General features: G+C 44.1%; 2 protein-coding genes across 2 annotated transcripts in view; one reads left to right on the top strand and one right to left on the bottom strand.

Moving 5' to 3' along the window:
• T265_09032 (hypothetical protein) overlaps window positions 1–24,477 on the bottom strand; it is a gene marked incomplete at both ends in the record, with an annotated part of 27,312 nt that extends 2,835 nt beyond the window's left edge. The window contains 6 exons of the mRNA XM_009174996.1: window positions 2,602–3,402; window positions 7,440–7,788; window positions 10,757–11,166; window positions 12,125–12,268; window positions 15,191–15,383; window positions 24,409–24,477. Coding sequence (XP_009173260.1) covers window positions 2,602–3,402; window positions 7,440–7,788; window positions 10,757–11,166; window positions 12,125–12,268; window positions 15,191–15,383; window positions 24,409–24,477 — 1,966 coding nt within the window. The remainder of the gene's footprint in view (window positions 1–2,601; window positions 3,403–7,439; window positions 7,789–10,756; window positions 11,167–12,124; window positions 12,269–15,190; window positions 15,384–24,408) is intronic.
• T265_09031 (hypothetical protein) overlaps window positions 3,864–24,782 on the top strand; it is a gene marked incomplete at both ends in the record, with an annotated part of 32,055 nt that continues 11,136 nt past the window's right edge. Inside the window, one exon of the mRNA XM_009174995.1 lies at window positions 3,864–3,964. Coding sequence (XP_009173259.1) covers window positions 3,864–3,964 — 101 coding nt within the window. The remainder of the gene's footprint in view (window positions 3,965–24,782) is intronic.

Below are 24,782 nucleotides of genomic sequence, written 5' to 3'. Positions count from 1 at the left end.
GATCCGACTAATGGTAGTTCAAGGGTAGATCTGCGTGTAATTCTTCATCCTCTTCTAAATAGTCTTGCGGTTCTTGTTGACGTTCGGTTAGACACATGCAGCAGTCAGCCCGAAAATCGTCCTCCAGCTCATCCACAGGCTTTGAGCAGGGAAATCGACAAAGTCCTAAGTGAGCGAGTGCGGACAGTGTGAAGCAAACCCCAGCCACGAAAAAGTAATGAGCAGTTTCACCCGTGATTTCGACAATGTTAACTGCAATAGAAAAAAATTTTCAGCCCACACCATGAGGACAAAAGCTGGATTGAAAGTCTTTTCATCGATCGTCTTGCGTAAACATCTATAACCGGAGACTTCTAAGAAGTGACCCCATCCTCTAACAGGAAATGGATGAAATGAAATAGGTAGTAGGTAGTAGCTGATTCCAGAACTGCCACAAAGAATTCTTGTAGACTGTGGTACAATACGGTTTTGTCATTGCTCAATAATGTAATGAATATTACCAATAAAGTCTACTCACCGGCTACAAGCGGCCCAACTACGGACGCGATTCCCTTGGCCAGATTCAAGTTGCTGTAGCTCGCAGTCAGCCGTTCCAATCCGAGGAACCGTACTAATAGTAGGTGGATCATTGGAATCGGGAAGGCTTGCAACAAATGAGGGAATAGGGAGAGCATTTAAGGGTGCGTTGAGGGTTCGAAAAGAGCTTGAAACCAAGTAAGCGTGTGTGTGCGGGCATAAATAAAACGATGGAATGACACTTATATCAAAGTCAAGACGTAAAGCTACAAGGATGCACGTTCAAAACAGAACGGGGAGCACTCTAGAGTACAGGTTATCAGCGAAATTCATATCATAAAACAGATTCACCCGCTAGTATAGGGTGCTTGCAAAGTAGCGGATTAGGTGTGTTTATTGGGGAACACCAACAGCTTTACGAGCAGTGTCTGGTCAACTTACCACAGGCAACACCAAACAATGCGGCGTAGATAGAATACCACATAAAACTTGATGGGAAGATCAAGGGCAAAACGATGTTGCAGATACCTCCAGTAAGTGTACCGATCCCGCTCAAATAGACTGTATCCATCCAGACCAGATTTGCGGCACATCCAGCGACAATCCGTCCGGCCGTGTGAAATGAACCTGGTTGGCAGACGAGAATGGAAAGGTAAATAAGACAGAGTGGTTTTACTTGAATAGGGAATAAAAGGACCGTTCTGATAACGTCACACGTATTATATACACCACTGGACTAATAGACCACATTCAAGATTACAATTTCAACAAGTGCTCAGCAGTAACACCCTGTCGGCGCCTAGCTACCGTGCTAGCTGAAGGAATAATTGCCAGGTTGCCCAAACCTACTAGACAGGAGCAGTCGGGATACTGAATTTGGGATCGAATTACGCACCTTCCGATCGGTATTTCGCTCCTTGCTACGCATGTACCACTCAAGACAGATCCTTTACTGCAACCAAGACGCCGTACCGGTCGCACCAGAAAAAGGGTGGAACCTTTACAACTTGATCCGCGTCGAAAATCTTATTTTCAGAAGGGGGGAGGTCAGGAAGGCCAGCTTCCTGAAAGTAACCACTGAATGCCCGAAATCTACCGAGACTCTCAGGTCCGCTAGATGTTAACCAGATAGACAACGCCCCCTCAATATGCAGCGCGTCACAGCCTTGTATCAAACCCAGACAGCGCGAGTCAGCGTTGATCAAGGTCAGACAACGCCCCCGCAATATGCAGCATGTCGCAGCCAGACCGTGTGCGTCAGCATTGGACCAAGTTCAGACAGTGTCCTTCCAATAAAAAGCTTGAGGCCGTTGTACTTTTCGCACTTGCACGCACTCACGCTCTCGCAACCACTTTGTTGGAATATAGCTATTGTGTTCCCTTCCGTGAACCTTTTTCTCTCCGACACTAGGCACTGGAGAGGGTCAACAGCAGATACCACAGACCGGCGAATCAGCAGATATAACAGGAAAAGAACTTGGATGGACTGACCAAGGACATTCAATCTTTTGACGTGCATTTCGCGCCTAAGTAGTGGAAGGTAATGATTTTGAATATGCAGAAAATGCACAAGCTTGTTGCAATCCAGGGTGGAAGAGTTCGGGCTGGGGGGACGGTTTAAATATTTTGGAAGGTGCATTGGTTTCAATATGTTGTCGGCAACGGTTTCGTAAACGACAGTGACAGTTTACGGAGAAAAACAACATTGCCTTACTCATTGAGGGTGGCGTATTTCGGGTGACGGACGAAACGTGCTGATCAGATGCCTTTATGCTTCACAGTTTTATCCAAATAAGAATAACAAACTTAATTGTATTCTCTTCGAATTCGTTGCGAATGAAGTTCTCTTCTATCCCACCCCTATTCTAGGCCTTAAATTCAGATACGCGCTGTAATGGAAGCAAGTTTCCATAACTTCCCATTGGTAATAAAACTTTGCCATAGAATAGGGCCCCGTGCAAAAAGAGTGCTGAGACGCGGATAGAAATTTACTCAGCTTCGTCACAAATACTGCGTACGTCCTTCTGACATCTCAGGACACAGTAGAAAATACCAATCGTAGGGTGCTGCACGAAATAAACTCACCAAGTATCACAATTAGGAGAATGGCCTGGCTGCGCTCATGCCCCTTGCTAACTGCAAAATCGACCAGATAGACGAATGGAATGAAGTAGGCCAGCTGATTGAACACACCTACGGCTAGAAGGCACAGGAAAGAAGAGTCGGTAAACAATCGTAAATCGAACAATGCGACTAATCTTTGACGAAATCGTTGAACCAAGGGCGTTGGATGAACTGATGTTTCTGGATCCTCACCCAGGTACTCGTTTCGTTCTACTTTTTCTTGTTCACCATGCAACAAGCTGGGCTTTGATGGTTCTTTGATTGAGGATAAGCTTGCGATAAACGATCGTTTATTTGTTGGCGTGAGCTTGGCAAAGCTGACATGGCTGGTATGTATGGGTTGTTGGCTGTTGTCCAACTGAGCTCCAGACCGAGTGATGCTGTAAGCGCTTTCATGCAGTGGTCTCGTGTGGATAGCTTCCTGCATCTGGAAATGCGACAGGCGGCTCCGTTGTTCCGATGACCGTCGAAGCACATAGGCATCCTTATATCCAAGACTCGATAGATTAGCTGAGAAAAATATATCCATTTGCTCAAACGGATCCAGTATGATGCTGCGTTTGTTCCGTGCGCGTCTATGGAGGCGATAGGTGAGCTGCAGATCACCCGATCCGATGACTCTTGTATTAACTAAAAATGGTGCTTGTTGAGATTTGGAACTTTGACGGCGTCGTTTAAAGGCCTGTGTTGATTTCCAAAGCCGAGACCCAATAGTGGATCCGAATTCGTCGTCCAAATTATCGTTGTGAGTGTTGTCCAAATCTGCAAACGAAATCAATGGGTAGCAGCACCTTAAAACTTGACTTCGTAAACGACACACCTGTTCAAACCCGCATTATGGAGCAAGAGGAAACAAAGCAACCAGTTTGCTAAAACCACCCCAACTGCTTTCAGTACACAAATCCAACTTGTTATTTTTAGGTGTGATCCATCGACAAAGTGAAACTGAATCAAAGATTGTCGTGGGGCCTTTCACAATGCGGAATGCAGCTCCTGGAATGAGCTACTAGCACTCAAACCCAGACGGCAGACTTCGTGGGCTGCATCTCCTGAGGACAATGCAAACACAAATACCACCCAGAAACCCCGCCACGCATGACCTATCATTTCACATAAGAGTTCCTGAACTTGAAATTCCCATCACGGCGGTTGACTTTCAGGCATTCAGTAGCCGCTTGAACGGGAGGGCCAATCGATTTGTTATTTACGACTTTAAAATAAGAATGTACCCTTTGTGCGCTATTTTGGAGAATGGAGAACAGCATACTGTGGTGCCCACTCTAGACCACAGCTCTGCTGAGAGCTTCCAGGAGTTGGGACACAGGTGCGCTCCCGCCACACAGATATAGTGGCATGGTAGTAGGAAATAAAACCATGATTGTGGTCCGTTCGCTGAGCTTGACAACTGGCCTGCAAACGTTTCGTCACTATTCGAAAAAAAGGCGAGTGAACCATTGGGTAATAGCTTCCTCGGTTATAAGGCAGCATCTACCAAACACAATGAATTGTTTTTATGGATTTTTGTGTCAAAACAAGGTGACTTATCAGATTATCACGCATACAATGTAAACTGGAATACAATATCAACAGTGCGTAAAAAGCAGTACTACGTATACTTCGTATACACGGAAGAAAACGAATGCATAGTATCGTTCACGAACACGCCAGCAATGACCAATACCTGTTTTCGCAACCTATAAAAGAGATTTCAGTCGCACTTCACCAGGGTACTCACAAATCATCCAACCATCTGATTGGACGTCTGAAGTTATGGATCTTGTTTTGCTGTGCAACACAAATCAAAGCGATCACTAGCGTCTTCACTATACAGCATCACATTCCAGATTAATTGTATCGTCTTAACTCAAGTCACTTATGTTGACAGGTGAGCGGTAACCTTACTGCATGTTTTATTATGCACACAAATAAGGCATCTTTACTAGTCCCGCGTCAAATTTAGCTCACTAAATCCCTGCATATGTTCCCCCCCCCCCACGTATTTAGTGGTCTATGGCATATCTAGGGGTTAGGAGGATGACTGTGAAAACCATATTGGGTGTGTGAATGAACTAAGCCAAGGATGCATATGGAACAATCATATGAGCGGGGTAAACTTTGTGTAAGTTCTGTCCAATAAACCAAGTTTTGACACTTTGACCTGTTGGCCATGACACGTACGCCCCCGGTGTACTAATTGTATATCAGCGTCGAGCTTTTACCCTGTACGGTCCATTTGAGACGTAGGTTTCCTAAAAAGTGCCCATGAAAAAATGGGATATGGAAAATAGTGCAAGCTGCAGCACGCGATAGGCAAATCCATTCTGTAGAAAGTAAACTATTGTGGTAGTGTACGTCAAGGAGTGCAGTGGACAGTACAAAATCTGGATAAAAAGATCCGCGTGTAGACCCGAAACTGACGAAAGTGTTCAGACATCCACCGAAACCTTGAGCGTTTGTATGGGTGTTGTATTTTGGTCTACCCACCTATTCATCCTAGTCAGACGCGAATAGACCATGTAGCAGAACAGTTCGGTGACAGAAGTGTCCCACAGGAGAGCCAAATATCAAACTAGATATGGCTAGGTTGTATGTTATCGGGCGGTATTAAGAAAGCGTTCGTATCGGTCTAATGGGGGACACAATTGCCAAAACACACGCATTTTGCACCAATCAAAACATGTATGACAGTATACTGACCAGTCTTCCGCTAACCGCATTGGCAGTACGTGTCAGTCATTTCTTTCTCGAAAGAGCCACAAAACCGTCGGAGAGTTTCATACAATACACCCACAGGCATTCTCAACAATAAGATAATGCATCAGTTCAGTTCATACGCGAAACGTGGGTACACTGGCTCGAGTTTCTTCATGAACCGCTGATTCGATTTGTCGCCCTCCCTAATCGACACAATTTCCGTTGATTTATAAGAGCCGCATCAATAAACAAAGCTGTAGCTATTGTGATTGTGTTTAGGTGTCGCTTGTCCAATGACGTCAGATAACCGGGACGGACAGAACTTGGCACATGCCATTGGATTAGTTGGAGTCGAACAGTCTGTTCTAACAAGCACCACAAAACGCCTATGGGTGAATACATGAATCCAGCGGTGGACAAAGGACTAAGCCAATTGCTCAGTTAAGTAGTGAAACTGGTGTGTCCCTAGCGTAATAATCACCTCGCCCATTTAGGTAACTAGCCGCCGGGGCCGTCACATGTAGCAAGCGGCATGGGCCAACTACTAGGCTTACATCGGCCGTTTCACCACAAGAGAAATGATCGATTTCGTTAGTGGATGGAGCAGCTGTGATCACACAGCTTTCATGTCTGTTTCCCATAAGCTAACGTCTGACTTCGACGCCGAAATCTGTCCTAGCTATCCGTATAACCAGCGTGACCGCTGGACAACGACATTTCCCAATGATCAAACTGGTGAATGTGATTTTTTATTCGAATCGCTCTAATTTGGACAGCTGTCTTGTACTGTGGCAATGATTCTGGTTGATCTACACCAAAGCGGGCAAACACAGTGCTCGAGTAGAGCGGACCAATCGCATTGCTCATGCGCGAACACGTTCACCCGTTGACGTGATAACGTGTTGACGTAGTGTAACATGCTCACACCGCATGCCGGATGCCTGGGGTTTAACTTCTAGGACGGCCAAGGATGTGCACTGCTGGTGTTCTCTAATGGGGATGGAACTAGAGTCCAGTGCTTCGTCGCCCCGTTGTTGACTAGCCGGAATAACTGAACTAGGACAGGAGGGGGACGGTTTAAACGACAGTAATGTGAAAACCAATTCCACAGACCAGGATTTAGGAAACCGATGCATTTCCAGTGCGGATTCCTTCATTCTGTCAAACGCCCTTCGCCACGGTTTGGTTGCCACTAGGCAAGCCAGAAGGTCTGCGTGAATATGAGTGGATGGCTACGATACGCATGTGTTGGCAGTTGAACAATTGAACACTCGCGCCTTGGTAGAACACGTTGTTTGTGCGCCGACAGAAGTCGTGCTTTGTGGGTATACGCGAAATGAACACGAGAAAAAACTCAATGCCTTAAATAATTGTGACTTTGCTCAATAGAATGATCCGGTAAGGCAACAGTGGAAAAAAGATGTGCACGAGACGGTAAAAATTGGTTATTCATTATCAACCGAAGCCATTATGATTTCAGGAAAAATGAACACATTTAACAAACTTCTACGTGTCACCTCGGTCGAGGTGGATGAAATAACAACGGTGGTCCAACAAACGCTGAAACGTCGTGCTAAATGAGCAGCCTGCTAGCAACAAAGACAGTCTGTGGTCTGCAAAATTATGGAACAAACAGCACTGAGAACAACTAACCAGTACTTTGCTCGAGCAATGGTAAAATTGTATCAAAAACGCACTTTGCGTCTTGATCCTATGGCTTTCATAATCATGAGCTACGTTCTATTTACTCTTCTCATTCACTCGGATAATTTGTACGAATTCGACGCCGGCTAAAGAATATGTAGTGGTTGATTCAATCAGTTTTACTCTCTACACAATGTGCATTTCGTCTATCAACTGATAGGGTCAACTATACCACTTCGACGTCCTACTAGGCTAGGGTGAGTGATGTAGCAGCGTCGGTTCCATCTAACTTTTTGAGCACAGCATGTTAATAAACTGATATAAACAAGGTTGAGAGTTTTTCCATTTTATACCAACACTGCGGTGTATCAACTTCGTCTTTTTCATACGCATACTACCATTTCCATTCGTTAATCAACATTTCATTCACATCGGGTGTTACCAGTCTAAGCGAGTCCTACCTTGTTGGTTCAGAGTAGGGTCACGGTGTCGAAGAAGGTACTGTCTGATGAGGTTGGCAAAGTTGGTACTGGCTCGTTCCGGTTCGCTGGTTTCTTCGCGAATCGACTTTGATCGACCGCTATCGCTTGGGCAACGACTTCCCATCGGCGTTGCTGTTTTCGCCGTAATCACGTGCAAAGACGCGTTGTTGGCATACGTGTGGGTCGGACGGTTATCCGACTGTTGCACACTGATTGGTGCGGAGGTTATCAGTGACGGTTGCAAGCTGAGAGCTGTGCCAGTCAGGGGAAGGGACGCTTCACTGACTGATTTTTGCCCTTTAGGGGAGAGTTGTTGCTGAGGTGTTCGCTGACAGGAGTGTGTAAAGATTGACGTGAAGGCACTCACAGGCGACACAGCAAAGGTACACTAGAACCTAAAGGCCAGGAGTAACAGAGTTAAACTGATGACCGGATTTAGATTAAGCGAACTTTTGGGGTGTAGACCAAAAGTCGGACCAGTAAGCTAGAGAACCAGTATTACCTAATGAAGTATTGTCTTTCCAAGAGTGGATAACTTTAGGTCGGGAAAAGCGCAATTCATCTTGAAACCACGCGTATAGGGTACTGAATAATAAATAAAGAGAATACTTTGTTCTCCTTTATCGAAAAATTTGGAAAGAGCCCTTGACCGTATAATGCACAGGGCTGAGTTAATAGCGAAGTTGAGTGAACATATATAGGTCAGAAACAGGGCCAGGTTACTGGGACGACACAATTAGATATATTGCTTCTTCGTACTGTGCGCAGAAATGGTGTTGAAGCAAATCCATTCGGTAGTGACTAGTTTGCTCCGGTTGAACCCTTCGAAGGAATAGGCTAGCTTCACGAATGTCACTTGCTGCTTCTGCCCATGCTCGAGGGTCTGCGGCAACGTGCACGCAGTTGTGTGGCTTGGTCACGATTTGGCAATGTTGCCTTTAGCTTTTAAACGCCTGTCATTCCAACCTTAAAGCCAACCCAAGAACATTTTTTCTTGAGAGTGGTGATGGAAAACGGGATGATAATATCCTGTGATTTCTCTTCTGTGTGTACTAAGGGGGTGGACGCAACGAACTTCGAATGATACAGTATCAGCTTCTAACTATGTGTAGACTCACTGTACTGAGACTGATGTGTCACGATTCACCGTAGGGAAACAACGGGATTTTAGGAGGAAATTTTTTTATTATCCTGATTCACAGCCAAACTGAGGGTACAACCCCGAATGCTTATTTATTATTATTTCCGTAACCTGAGACCGAGGATCATCCTTGCCTCTAAGAGGTCATAAGATGAAGATCTTACGATGTACTTGCGGTGGGCAAATATTCCGACTGTTTGATACATCGATGTAATTCTCCTATGAAAGGACTTGAAGAATGCATGAAGAACGGCATAAACTGCCATTAGGCATATACATGGAGGCTCAGTAGTGTTGCTATCTATTGTTTCTGGTAAACCAGCGTGTCTTCAAGTTTTCACAAGATTTATTGCATGCAACCGTTTGCCTTTATGGGTGGCACAAAACCTACAAAAACCAGTTGTTCCACCTGTAGGAACAGATGGACAGGCCCAACTGTCACTCTTACTCAGTTGTGTGGGTATGACGAGCAAGTACATCACAGGATCAATATATCATGCGGAAGTGGTGACCAACGTGCGTTCACAAGGGATAGGCGCAAAAGAAGCGTGAAATACTTGCCGGTAAGCAACAAATATCCCTATAAGTGTTGAGGATGGTGGTTTTATGGAAAACGTAGAAACCATGGATGCTTTCGTATTCATCAGATTCTTATCTACCGCAAGTAAGATCTTTGAGATCGAACGGAGGAATTTTACCTACCATAGTACGTAGGTATCGAATATTCCAAAATTCTAAATACCATAGAAGAAATAAGCGGATGTGAGGGAACCGGGAGGGATGCGAAAGGTGGTCGACAATCTCACTTGTTAACTTAAACCGCAATTCAGATCGAAGTCCTGTGGCGAAGAAGAGAGTTCCTTGGTAGGATATGAGACTAGAGATGCGATTCGACTTGAAAATCATGCGATGTTCAAGGAAAGCCTAAGAAAAATAGAGCCAAATTATCAGGTGGTGTTCTAGAGGAACCAAGAGAACGAAGCAACAGGCCAGCGTATTTTCTTGTTGACGTAGGAAGTAATTGCTGAAATTCCAAATCTATGTAACCATGCGACGTATGCCACTATGAATGATAGTGTTTCCCAGACATTACGGCACCTCATTTTCAAGTACTGTAGATAGCGCCTTGGTGTTTCATTGATTGAAACCAGTTTGCTAAGAATGACTGCTGTTTACTGGTGAAGGTAGTTGGTGGTTCTTCCGTTCAGTGGCGGGAATGTGTGTAAAAGTGATTCTGACGGTGGACCAGCCATACAAAAACATCTCACACGCTCGATAGACCCTTTCACTAAGAACCCGTGATTTTATCATTTGGATGGGACGGATTGAGTTGGAATTACTCTATCCATGTCATTACAATTGTCACAGCCCGTATGAAATGGTCGGTGCTCATATTTACTATGGCGTGTTGAAAATCCGCTCCAGTTCAGTTACAGTCTGCTGCTTATCTATTAGGGAAGCCCCTGTTAAATGTAAGCTTGATGGCGTCACCAGCCTTAATTTGCAACCGAACGGGTCTAGTGTTATTTAGTTTAGTTGTTATTTTCGTCCGCGTCTTGTACTTTCAATGGCATTATAACGTTGGAGTGAGAAGTTCACATATATGTAGCATAAAGCAGAAGGCATCCCAAAGGACGGACATTAACCGTCGACTTCCAGCTTGTCAGACACGTGCTCTATCGATTGAACTATCGAGGGCGCATGCACGCTTATGCACCAGAAGTTCGGAAGTGATTCGACACACCATTACCTAATTGAATAACAGTTGATACCTGTCAGTGCCATCAGTAAGGTCGTTTGTGATTTCCGCAGTGGCTTAGAATTTGATATCGTCCAGATATCCAAGAGGCTTGAGCGTAAATTGTTGAGTTGGAGATTTTTGGTATACTTTGAAGCGTCAGAGCATGCATCCATCCACAGGTGGGAGGCAAGTCGTGCCGGAGTGGACACACATATCATGTGGCTAAAGCGAGTAGAGTGATTGCAAGACAGAAAAAATTTCTACAGAAAGACGACAGTTTGATCAATAAATACAGAACTAGCTAAAAAGAGGCTAAAAAGATATTTACTTTCACAGTGGGACAGTCTGGGATTGGTTAGATGGATAGTAAGGTAGTCATACAAAAGTTACCCTATCGATTATAAAGCAACTCACTAGTTCACTGAGATTCGGTAGTTCAGTACTTCCCAAGATAATGGAATGTTGTGGTTGTGTGCCTTCATTCGCCGCAAGCTCTGGCAGGGCTGTTGTTTCATTTACGGGCAATAGGTCCCCATTTTCTATGAACTGAATTTCTTCCTCACCGTCACTTTCATTCGAAGCCAAGATGAAAGGACGGAAGGTGAGAACGGATAGCAACATCACAGGGAATATGGAAACCGAGTAGCTGAGAAGGGCATTGCGCCATCCTAAGCGCTCCACCAGTTTGCTGAATAAAAGCGGCACCGCCAAGTAGCCCACACCCGCGCCAGCCATGGCTACTCCAGAGGATATTCCACGGAAGCGCTCAAAGTAGAAATTGACAGAAACAATGGCGCAAACCATCAGGATGCCAAAACCGATTCCTGTGTGGTGTGGTGGGGAAGGTATGGAAAGTTTATGAGTGGAAGCCTCTAATGACGATTAATGTGTCGTATTCGCTATCCTTATAATTGATTAGCCTTTGGAATAAAAGTAGCTGGTATTCTGACACATTACCATAGCGAGAGAAAGATGAAATCGTAGGTGAAAAATCTGTTCGCTCATAGACTTCTAGCGAAACAACACTAAAACTTTCACCCAAAAATCAAGCCAACGAATGACTACAGGACGTGGATTCCGTGATTGAAGGATGAATGGCACACTACTGATCAGCCGCTCGTGGCCGCACGGTTGAGTGTTCAAGTCACTATTCGGAAGCTCGCTGGTTCGAAATTCACTAGTTTCATGAGATGTGCAGTGCTAATGCTTCCACACAAGGATGAAACAGTTGTAAAGCGTTTATAGGATTTTCGGCATAGTTTGACCTCAATTGCGAGACAAAATTTCCAAATCTCTTCATATTGTCAACAATGCGAAAACCGTCAACACACGATATTCATCTTTGCCATCGAATCGGTCATTTTCCAGACTTGTTTTACCAACGGAAACGTTATTCACGAAGGCTGAATAGAGCTTGGAGCAAGCAAGGCGGATGATCAGTGACTAACTTTCCAAGTGGCGCAAGCAGGAGTAGAGGTCGAATCCGGTCACTGTAGATTAAGTTCCGATAAGACTAACTCAACGAAATCAGCATGGGCGAATACTTCAATGACTGCATTTATTCAGTGCAGAAACGCATCTGTGGCTAAAATGATGTTTTTTGTTGAACGGTGTCCTCATTGGAATTCTTCGGACGGTTAAGAACGTTCAGCTTAGTTACTTCATAAGTACTGAATCTTTGGCGTGCAAAAAAGCCGAGAGCTGAATATGCGCCAAAGGCGAGGTGATGCGCATTTTGTATCCCGTTAACAATGCCTGCCATATGTCACATCTAAAACTTACCAGCAACTACACCGTAAAAGAGACTGAAAAGATGGATGTTCGTTTGCATGCTGGACAGTGAAATTCCTGAGCTGACCATTATACTGGCAAAGCTTCCGGTAAGGCGAAATCCAAATTTCTGGATAAATGGACTGGCAAACGCACCTGAAATGAGCACAAGAGTGGGCATTCGGTAGAAACTTCCAACTGGTCCATTGTAAAGCAGTATATTCAACGAATCCGTAAAAATTTTGCGCATTCCTGTTGATAAAAGTTGGTGATCTAACACGGTTGAATCAGCGATAAAATAGAAGTACCACTACAACGGAAACGGACCTCATAATTGGGAACTTTTGCTCGACCAGCCAGCCGGGCCACGTGCTGTGGGTTGCCTGACTAAAGGGTAGTGGCACCATACTGTGTCCAACCGCGAATCAATCACTACGAGTTCGTTAACCGCAGCTGAATGTTGTGGTTGTAAAAGTAATGGGAGGTTCAAGGGTTCGAATCTCCCCATGAATGCATGGAATGAGAGCTTAACATTCCCAAGAAGGATGGAACAGCTGTACAGTGTTACACGGCTTCTACGCATTGATCCACATCACCCGAGAGTAAAATGCACAGTCAAAACCTCTGTCAGCTAACATGATTAGTTTTATTACTCCTTTGTCTGAAGACGGTGAAATGAAACATCCAAACCACAATACTACGATTCGTAATTGTTTACAGTGTCCAAACATCGGTGTCGAAAATGGTAACGTTCGCCATCGTTTGCTCAGTGCAGGAAATGGCAGCAGATCCTTTAAAATAGCAGTATCACAACCGTAAGTGTTCCGACTGTATTCCTCACGTGTCCACACACCATCTATCTCAGTAATTATGCCCGTCAGTCAACTCGGGTGATGCACAAGCTGGTCAGGAAATTTCAAGATATCGAAAGACAACGATAGGAACCGAATGGCTTGCGTTCGGCACCAAATCTAGTCTCTCAATGAGTTCGAAAAAACACCCAACGAAGTGAAGCATAGTGGAGTCAAACACAAACAAAACTTCGACTTTGGTTCCAATTCTTCATATCCACCGGAATCCCCAGGTATCTGGGACAACTTCTAGTGACAGGTGGCCAATTTGCTTATCGTGGCTAAGATCGTTCACGATGGACAATTTATTCCAAGTACATAACCCACTTTCTATCCGGCTGGCTTCTCAACGAAAGGGGTTATTTTGATACTCCATACAATTGGTGCACGATTGGGCGAAATCGGTGGTACGGTGTACGAGAGTACCCCTATAAACGTTTTCCTTTTAGCCATCAGACGTAAAATAATTCAGGGATAATTGTGCTATGAACCATAGTGTGACAGCTGTCATATTGTTTATTCATGCGATTATTCTGCACGCATCGTTGCAAACACTAATGGGAGTACGAACCACAAATTCAATATGTTTCGGTACTTAACCGTTATCGGTCAGCGTGATTAATGCGGTTACCAAGGCAGCATTATCCGTAACCTTAGTTCGACGAAGAATACTATATCAGACAGGTATGTCCCTAAGGAACCTTGCCTACCTTGTCCTACGTAGTTACACGCCACCATTAGGAGTGTCCAAATATTGATAGCTTGACTGGGTTAAATGGCTGTGGATTGACTGGCAGCTGATCTGTTCGCGAAGCTTGGCAACTGACTTGCCAACGCTTCGTCACCATGCGAGGAGACATGCTCAATCGCGTTGCGGATATCACCACACTTTAGAAACGAATATGAATGAAAACAGGCCTGGAGGTACTAACCGCCCAAACACGCACCGACGATATCTTCTCGCATGGTGAGAAAACGTTTGCAGGCCAAATGCCATGCTCTATGAACAGATCAACTGCCACCTGATCAAAGCCAACGCGCCACAACACGCACACATGTATGCAGTAATTTGATCTGCGGAGAGCACTATCGAAAGACGCCTATAAGCAGTGACAAGGCCTGTTACATACATAATTCTGTCCACACAGAAGTGGCGTGATACAATCTATGCCAATGGTACAACAGTTGAATTAAGGGGAATGAAATAGGGGGAACTCAACAGACGAATAAGCATCGACAGAAGGAAGGACGAATTCAGAGGTTTAGGGATGACAGCCTGTGGCCTTGCCTACTCTTTTTCACCATTTGGAACGGGATAAACAACACTGTTTTGAACAAAAGCGTCGGGGAACTCAATGATTCTCCATCAACAATGATTATCAACTATTTTTCCTGGTTATTTTCGACCTTACCTTTTGCGTATTTATCATAAAGTCGACTGGCTTTACGGCCAATCGCCCCTAGTTTTTCTGCTCCCGCTCAGCGTTTATTTTTACCGTGGCTGCTAGTACCGTTATTTTAGCTACCTGTCTCTCTTCACATGCAGTTTCCACTCACTTATCTATTTCCCATCATCGACTCTGCAGCAAAACGGCCGAATTGGTGATCGAAACTGGCTCCAAAGGACGGCAGCCGAACACGTTATCCACTATGGCAAGTTGGCTCCCCTTGTGACAACCCTTTATTAAAACCTTCATATGACGTGTTAACTGACACACTCTGCTTATCATACTATGAAAGGGGCTTAGGAGCACTTTTCAGTCCGATTCTGTTACATGCGCTGTTTTGTAACGCCGTCCACCAGAGACTGAGTTCTAGCGTCCGTCTTACTTCTACGAAAACGGACTGGAAGGGCTTGTTGATGACGATTCTCAAATACAATGTACCATGGATATGATTCTTTTAGCTTGTAAACAATAGTTAGATGAATGATAGAACACATTTCGGTTTTGTCAACCACGCGATCAACGGCAGCAAGGATGACAAGAGACTTGCCTCAAAGGAATGATTGAGTTATAGTGGAAAGAGGCATAAAGATGTCCTTACTGCAAGTGGTGAGAATATCAGTAGAACATCAGTGAATCCGCGATTGGAATCAACAAATTAGGAGCACTAACCTTACCAAAGATTATATCAAATGAGGCAGATATTTTATTAGGAAAATGTAACTTTGGCTCGTGTTGTGCTGTGTTAAAAATATACCATAGCAAAATTGTTGCTAACGTACCGGTGCAAAGGAAGAAACCCGGTTGAATGGAACCTGGCATTGCAAGCAATGTTCGGGTGTAATTCGCCCGAACAAAGGCCTCGTCTTGTTGTATGGCAAGGAAGATGACGCCAAAACCACTAATTGACCCATCAATAAACAGCTGGAGCGTAAACGAGGCGAACATAACCAGCCACGCCCAGCCTGCATCGCGCTGAAGGTAGAACGGCAGGGTATGGTTTACAGTTAAACACAGAACGTGTGGAGGCGAAAACTAAAAAAACCTGTTGATTTATCTGACACACCGCAGCTGTTGGCAAAAGTTTCGCAGTTCATTAGCCTTGCGGACACCGAAGCGCAGAGGTTTGGAAAACACCCCAGACATACGTCGTAACACAGCACATTGACCGTTAGTCGAATAGTGATTGATAAGACTAGGATTTTACGGTTGTGGCACTATTTTAAAGCTCTAAACTGCAATACTTTAGGGCAGAATGTATACTCTAGGCTCGGAACGCTCTAGCTGATCTTCTTTTGGATTCATAACTGACCAGTTAAGGCGACTGTGACATCATTCAGTTCGATTATTGAGGTCATCCTTGTTTGTATAATCAACAATTTTGATTTAAACTCAATTGCAGGCACTGGCGAGGCGAGTTCATCCCGTTCTACATATAGTCGTCTTCTAAAGTGAGATCTCGGAATGGGCAATATGTGTGAATAACACTCACTACTCAGTCCAACCGATTTCTTGATTCTCTTAATGCCGAGTTAAGCTAGGATATTCAAATCTTGAGCGCTGTCACCCAATACCGTCTCCCAATGAATCTACCGTCAATTTCGATTTGACATTGGTGGGTTCTGAAACACTGTGGGGAAGGAGGTGAAAAACACTACGAAGGTTGCTCCAAATTATGGGAGAAAACCAAAACATTTGATCGATATCGTCCCAATCAGTAGTAAATGAGAATGCTTTGGAAAGCACAGCTTTTTCTAAGCTCAAAAATCAGTAGGGGGTGAGACGCTTGTGTCTGCTACAAGAGAATATGGACATTGAATTTCAGACTGATTTATGTATGTTTCAGAATAGCCGCTGACGAGCTTGTGGGTTTAGCTGCGAGACTAAGCGCGTGGAAATCAGCAAGGAACTAGAGCAGTTTACAGCAGTGAAGAGCGAAGGACGACCTGTCATAGAAATCACAAGCAATCAATCCAAGGCGCGTGACGCTGAATGAATGTCCAATTTCACCAAACGAGTCAAATACAAAAATGGTCGAATGTATTCAAGAGAATGACGGTATAGACGCTAGATTGGTTTATCTACCACTCATTATACGCAACGACCAAATCTGGTCTAATTTCCAGTAGATCACTAAGACAAAACTTCAATTCTTCTTTGCATCAATTGGCGTCTACCCTAACTGTGCGGCCCAAAGCGTGCTCCTCAAGAGGGAGCTTTTATTGAACCCTGTTTAGGTCATGAGGCATCATGACAACAGCGCATCAGTTTAACCGAAGCACGCAGATAGAAATTCTCCCCATCACAGAATATCACATTCTCCTATGCACGGCACCGGGGGACATGCCGTCCAAACCATCCCATTCTGTCACAGAAGTGACTTGTTATGTGCCTACGGCACATTGTTCATCTTACTGAATTGGAAGCGTGAAGATGAGTGTCATCATCATCGACAGCATGACATCAGTGTTTAACACTGATGCTTCGCTGCTGTATTATCTGTGCTAACCTAGATGCAGTTAATAATACATGTAGTGGGAGAACAACATAAAATTATTTTCCTCACAGTTTGACTAATCCACCTTCCAAATGCAATGATGTTGCAGTAGAAAGCGGCTGAAGTGTCCAGGTGATTCTCACAGCATTTCATCGAGCGTATCAACTCTTCTGAATTCCAAGCGTACATGAAATCTTCTGTGGAAATGAGCATATACTTACTTAAATGGCAAAATGCACTCATTTGTAAATTAGGTTCAATTGCACAAACCGATACCGCATGATCGGCTGGCACCGAATCCCTCCACATCTGACTGGACCGTGCTTATCCAGATTCCCAGCTGCTCCACAAGACGGTATCGCCACCTTGAGCATAGAGAGGGAAGTAAATTTGAGTGTTTCGGCACGAAACGCTGGGAACCTCATCTGTTTCAGGCACCAGTGTGTATTTCATCTTCAGTTCTAGGATTTCACGGGGCGCATATTTGATGCGCTGTGGTGAAGAGTGCCATAAACCAGAGGATCAAAGCCTACGAAATGCTTGTATGTGTCTAAGTTAGCGATGGCAACTCCTGGTGACGGATCCATAGAGTTTTCCGGTAATTCGCACATTCAGAGGAGCCTACAGTCCTTTCACCAGAGTAGACTAAATTCGGCATTGATGATGTGATTAAGTATCGGGATACTTGATCAGCGTAAACAGAAACTCCAAGTGTGTGTCATTAAGATGGCCTCATTACGGGGTCAATGTTTGCTATGCTATCTGGAGCAGAAATGAACACCTTCGAAGAAAACCCTGCCCATGATAAATTAACTGTGTTCTCTGAGTTTCCGATATGTTTGTATGGTTCATCGCTGGGGCCAACACTTGACCACAACTTTTCCGCCGGTGGTTAAGAGCTCGAAGCAGTCATGACATTCATGAAGTTCGCTTATCCATTCGTGGGAGTCAGCCGCAGGTTACTGAAGAGCATTCAGCAACCTTCTGGGTGGTGTTCCTTAGAAAGCGTTATTTCACACCCACGATAAAGTTATACGCGAATTTTGAAAATCGTCAGGACTAGTAAATGAGTGTAGCTTTTGAATTTCAACGCAACTGTTGAGCTACGCAATATTGCTCAAGTTTTGCCTCAAGTTGGCGAAAGTCTTTTCTTGTCCAGGACCTGGAATGGGGACTTGATTGCGAGAATTATCCTTTTTTCAGAACGAGTCTTTACCCCATTACCTCTTGGTAAGTTCTTCGCATTGAACCATGCGCCATATCCGACAATGGCTATGAACGTATGCACTGACGACTCTGCGAGTGCTTCGTTTTTGGTGAAGTCAACCAGTTAGGTGGAGGCACGGTTCAGTGAAATCACCCCACCGTCATTCCACCGACCAAACAAACGACGCAATTTGCGTTCAACCACAAACGGATTTTCACTTGTTTTGAATGAGTAGAACTCGTTCTATCGGGCTTCGTCTAGGTGAAATAAGGTCAACGTCACAGATGGAATGGTAAACCAGTTGTGCGGTGGTTGCTTTGTTTGTGCTTCATTGTTATGCGCTTCCTACTCGGTTACCTCTGTCGGTTTATGTGATTCATTTTGGTAGAAGGGGTGTGAATAGTGAAAGCTGCCTCACTCTTCAAGGGTCTCTTATACGTGGGTTTCATGCAAATAGCAAATGAATCCACGGGCACAGAGGACTGGAATTCGTCATGCTGGCAAAGTTTGCACGGTAAGTGCTAGTTGTACATTGTTGTCACTAGAGCTTCGAAGTACAACAGTTTTATGGTAAAGAGGATAAAAGCAAAAGCTGGAGCTAAGTATCAGCGGACAAAAGTATTTCAAAATAACATATTAGTTATAAGGTCGTTGAAAGCCCCTCAACAGTCCATTACCTATTTGGTTCTTTCGGCTTGTCAAACAGGCAAAGTTCCTGAGTTCTTCTCAATCTTACGTCCTGCTTGAACATCAAACTGTACGCAGTTGGTGAAATACACCCATTTGCAAAGTAAATTAGTAGTTAAGGGGCACCTAAATGAATTCCGGCTAAATCATTCGGTTTTGATTTTCTTCAGCTGAATGTGTTGTATGCAGACCGTCTCATGTCTTAGTCCACACAATATTTGAGATATCAAAATATATTTTCCTGGTGTAATATACCACTGGGCCAAAAATGAGAAGGCCTTCCTTTAATAACAAGTCAATTCGCAACTTTTTGTATTTGGCCACTTGCGTACAAAGGAGTGTTCAAGCAGAAGACGATGGGTAATCGAGGACCACACCTACTTGATGAACCTAATGAAGGGCAAAACCTGCAACAAATTGTTGAAGACTTTTCAGCAACCTCATAAGTAGCATGCCATGTCAAGAGTATACGATATCTCGAATATCGTGCCAACTGAAGAATGAGCAGGTATTCTTGCAGCATACTCAGTTGAAGGACACCGTAAACGAGATCTCTGTTTGAGTCCTTCGTTAACGTCAATTTAGTTTTCAGATGAGAGTATCCCGCCAAAATTAGTTAGACTTGTTGACATTTTCAAGCGGTCGATCAAAACGTTCAGATGCCCACCGGCATTATTTCGTTACATTTCCAATGCATATAGTGCAATACGCAAGCCTCATTCTGGGTTCATCCCACCAGTGGCACCTAGATAGTCTATATATGTGCGGGAGCCGTTAGTTCTTAATCCCCTCGGAAAATCAATTTTTCGGGTAGGTGGTTGGTGGGTATAAACCGATTGCACGTCTGGTTGTTAAATATACTCCAGTGTTGATGCAAAAACTGCAAAAGCGACCATCTGTTCGCTGGTTTTCACTTTGATAAGCTATTTTTAGAAGCCAAAGGCAACATTGACTGTTGAGCAGGTGGCAGTTGATGTATTCGCCTAGCTCGGAAAGTGGCTTGCAAACGCTTCGTCACCATGCGGCGGTACATCGGCAGTGCATGATTCACCCAAGTCTACTTGCATTCATGTAGTTTCGTAAGAGTTACTAGTGTCTGAAGTGTCTGTCTGAGGATTATCTGGCACTTAATTTAATTGGTCATTCTGAGATTGGCGTTGCGTCGTGGTCTGCTTATCATGCATGGGGTTGATACATGGAACAACTCCACTTCAGTGGTTTTGTTCCTTTATTCTAGTTTGTCATTTCGTCAATCACGTCTGAGAAAAAGTGTCCCATAGACCGGACAAGAGCCGCAATAAAACAGAAACGGAAAACGTAGCGATCAAACTGAAGGGAACTACCAAAAATAGGCAGCCGATCAATCAAGTGACATGAAGACCGGCTGGAACGCAACACACGAGAAAAGTAGGATGAACCAATCAGAATGGAAGAACAGAACTGCTGAAAAGGAGCTGTTCCATGAACCAACCTTTCGTAAGATAAGAAGATCACAACGCACCATCAATCCTGAAGTGACCAATTAAATTAAGTGCTAAGCAATCTTCAAAGAGCCAGTCATGTTGCAAATTCTACTAACTATTAAGAAACTACATAAACGCAAACATACGTGGAGGTTGCACCTATTTTCACTACGCGCTAACATGTCTCCTCTTTGTCATTTCGTCAATCACGTCTGAGAAAAAGTGTCCCATAGACCGGACAAGAGCCGCAATAAAACAGAAACGGAAAACGTAGCGATCAAACTGAAGGGAACTACCAAAAATAGGCAGTCGATCAATCAAGTGACATGAAGACCGGCTGGAACGCAACACACGAGAAAAGTAGGATGAACCAATCAGAATGGAAGAACAGAACTGCTGAAAAGGAGCTGTTCCATGAACCAACCTTTCGTAAGATAAGAAGATCACAACGCACCATCAATCCTGAAGTGACCAATTAAATTAAGTGCTAAGCAATCTTCAAAGAGCCAGTCATGTTGCAAATTCTACTAACTATTAAGAAACTACATAAACGCAAACATACGTGGAGGTTGCACCTATTTTCACTACGCGCTAACGATGTCTCCTCGGATGGTGACGAAATGTTTGCAAGCCAATTGTCAAGCTCGGCGAACAGATAATCTGCCATCTGATCAACAGCCGATTAACCCACCCGACCCATCAATATTTAGACATGCAGCTGCCAAAAGGACTAATTCCCTGCAAGCAAAAATACAGGTGTAATCTTTGGTGCTTTGAAATCCTATTGATTTGGATACGTGAACAGTGTCAGCGACACTGATGGTAGCTCACGAGCAGTTTACAGGAATTAACCAGGGAATATACCCCTCACTAAGTGAAAAGAAGCGCCCAGATATTTTCCGGACAAACGATGTTTCAATTGGAATTTACACATCAAGGGAACCGGGTGGGTGAGGCATGTACTTTCTCCGGGTGAAGCTAAGGTCACATTGAGGTCATACACTCGGCCTGACAGCAGAACACATCCCCCTGAATTTACCCGTTGCGACATCCAAAAGGTGGAATCATTTCACAATACGAGGTCCCACTCAACCCACCTATTTAACCAAACATTGCGATGAGAACTTGCAATCCTGAGCGGGCCTTTGGCATCCACAGAGTGGTGAGTAAATCTGAAGCTAATAGCGGGAGTAGTCAGGTGTGCATATTGTTCCGTGGATCGACGTGCAGAGATCGCCCATTATGTTTGAAACAATAGTATGCTTCTGCTTTGTTCCGCCAGTTCCATACAGTTTCGATTGAACGGTTGCAGCTGAAGTTTTGCAACCACTTACTCACTCGAGTTAAATTTCCGACTTTCTCAGACCTGAGTCAGATAGCATTTACCCCCAATATGATTGAAGTAAATATCCCTATACGACACTTCTTGAGTGTACTAGGGAGGTGATATGATGAGGGAACTTTATGGTGCAGACTTCTCAAGTTGGCTAATTCCAGTTCTCCATAGGGAAATTAATTAACTTTAACACAGTGTTTCTCAGGGTGACTAGTGCATTGTATCCACAAACCATTTGCATACTGGATCAGTGTGGACGAGAGACTCAAACAAGCTTCCAGCTGCATTAAGAGTAAAATTGCCAACTCAGGCAAAATCGCATTACCAGAAGATTCACTCGAACATCGTTTATATCTCTAATTTATACCCATTTATTAAGCGAACAGGTATTTAGGCAGGATAAAACAATTGACTGAAATTCGGGGACTACGCCCATACGATGATCCTCGAACACTATGGTCTGTCGTCGGGCTTTTATCATCCTCTAGTACCAGCCTTGGGCTCTATACACTCAAACCGCGGTTTCTGTTGCGCGACGATCACAAACGGCTCACAGGATTCAGGTAGATGTCTGCATTTTTATCAGTCGAGATGCTAGGTTATATGTACCTGCCACCATAGTTCGAATGGCATTGACACCAGTCGGACAATGATCACGAGACCCTTGTGGTGTTACTTTCTCGGATAGCGCAATGGCAGGTACAGTGGGCAATTTATTCCATATATGCTAATAACACCATCCATAGAAAAAGAAGATGCGGGCTTTTTCTGAGCGCGCAGTGAAAACAGTAATTTGACGAACAAACAAAGGTATACACTGCACATTATCTTTCATATAGTAATGTTAACCTGTCATCGGTTCTAAGCTAATGGATACGGTGACCGATTTGAAAACGGCATACTGAGGTCGGGTCCAAGCCAATTAAAAAAACCAATGAAGCTTATAGGATTTGATGGAAGATCTCGCCTGAGGTTACTTGTGACGAGAAGCAACCTTCCGTATATTCTTAAAAACCCACAACCTGGACGAATATCCAGTAACATCTGAGCATCGAATGCTATCTTGAAGGACAAACTTGTTTGTGTAAAGTTATAGAAGTACACCGGGAAAGCTGAACGATCCATTGGAGATAACCTGTGCAAAATCCTTAAGATATTTTACATGTCAAAGGCTGCACCACATCATGTTTCAACCTTGGGCTTTTGAAGTACGTTTCTGGGGAATCGTTTGCCCTCAGTTCGGAGTGAAATTAGGCCTCGTGGCTTAACTCACCTAACTTGAACACAGATGCTTTATCTACTGAATCACAATAGTCATCCACCATGTACGACGTAAACACCTTTGTTATTCTGGGACTACATGAACATAAACAAGTCTGATTCGTTTTGTAGATGTTTGGGCGTGCTCACTATTGAGGCCGTTTGTAGCACATGGAAAGAGGTATAACCAACTTCTATTTAGGCAAATGCCTAGTCTCTACTGTTGTCGCCAATTTTCGATGTTAATCGGTAGTCGTAAGAACAAAAGCACACACGACTTATAGATCGTTTTAACCGTAGCGAAACATCAACCATAGCTAGCGCGTGGTCGTAAGGTGAGGAATAATGACACCAGCTATTGTTAGTCAAACCACATACTTTCAGGACTTTGCATGGAGAAAGTTGGGCACAGAGGGACAAAATCATTGGCCGAAAAAAACATCAAAAAATATCAAACGAATTCCACATCGGATCAAAACCACCGGGTCCCTTCATGGACACAGAAAGCCGTAAGAAAAAAGGTATGCAAGATAAAGTTGACGATGCTATTATTAAGCCAAGCGAGGCTCAAAGGCAATGTTCCGTTACTACCTGAAAGGCGCGGTTTCGAGACCCTAAAGGGAGACTTGTGCTGCTGATAACTCTCAAGGGAAAGACGCTGAACTGATTATCTGCGCAGGCCGACTCGGCTCTACATAGTAAAGCTTAATGAGGCCGTCAAATTCGTTCAGATGAACACCTGAAAAGCTGGTGATAAACAGGCAGTCAAAGTCACCTATATGATCAGAAGAGACTGAACAGTTGACAAATTTTCTAAACAGTGGAGCACAACATGGATGTGACAGACATGCTGTACGAACAACCTAACACCGGTAACTCAAGATTAACAATATCTCGACTAGGCTTGGTCCAGCCATGTAACTTATAGTGAAGCATTTTGGAAGGAAGTATGAAAGGTCAAATGTTTTAGGACAGCTGACTTGAAAGTGAACATGCTGAGAACAATCTTGTTCGGTGGGCACTAGGAATTTACAAACAAGGAGAGTGGGATCTTTCATTGATTGTCATTGGCCCCTCTAGTAAAGTATGGCGTTAAGTGTGCCATAAACTGATAGTGCGTGGGTGGCTGGAATATATCGGAAACGCAAAGCCGTGAGCTATTAACTGCGGCTGTTACACGAACTGGTGTCAGACACAAATGAAACAAGGCACGACTTTTCCGAAATCGTATGTGACAAAAGTACTGCTTGATCAGATGGACTGAGCGTGTTTCTAAAGCTCCTCTCAGTGTCTATAATATCCGATCATCTCTGTACTTATTCGTGGTTCATATTCGTACTTTTACTAATGACACATCCGAAACACTGCTGGAAAATGCCAGTAACACCGGGACATGCTAGAAAGTAAATAAGTCTGAAGATCGCTTCTACTTGTGGATTTCGAGTCACATGCTGAAAGTTCCAAAAAACCTATCCAAAGCAATGTCAGTCGCATACGGAAAACAATGGATATTCATACTGAGTTGGACATGGGAAAACAAATAAGCTTACTTTTGTGGGGATTGGCTGCACCTTTTTATTCTCATGCTCCCTCAAACATTTTTTGAGTGAGTTACACATAGCTGAAATGCATGTTCGAAACACTGGTGCGCCAACAGGTCGCCTGCCTTACCTCGACGCACGCTTTTGGCTTTGTACAGCGGTTTGATCAATCCACTCAGCTGATTGGCTGGTAGGCTACGTCCGTGGAAGACCAATGCCGTGGCCATTTGCTCTCGTGATCGATAGGAACTAGATGCTTGATTGGTTTGTTGACTGAATGCCCAAGTGACTGGACGTGATGCGTGCACTATTTTGCCACCAGCTGATTGAGGGAAGGCCCGATCATAACCTGGTAGCGCTGCGGAAAAGAAACAGCAATAAAA

The sequence above is a fragment of the Opisthorchis viverrini genome (assembly GCF_000715545.1).
Source record: "Opisthorchis viverrini unplaced genomic scaffold opera_v5_251, whole genome shotgun sequence".
NCBI classification, from domain to species: domain Eukaryota; kingdom Metazoa; phylum Platyhelminthes; class Trematoda; order Opisthorchiida; family Opisthorchiidae; genus Opisthorchis; species Opisthorchis viverrini.
Note: the sequence above shows the minus strand (reverse complement) of the source record. Positions and strands in the feature narration are given on the sequence as shown.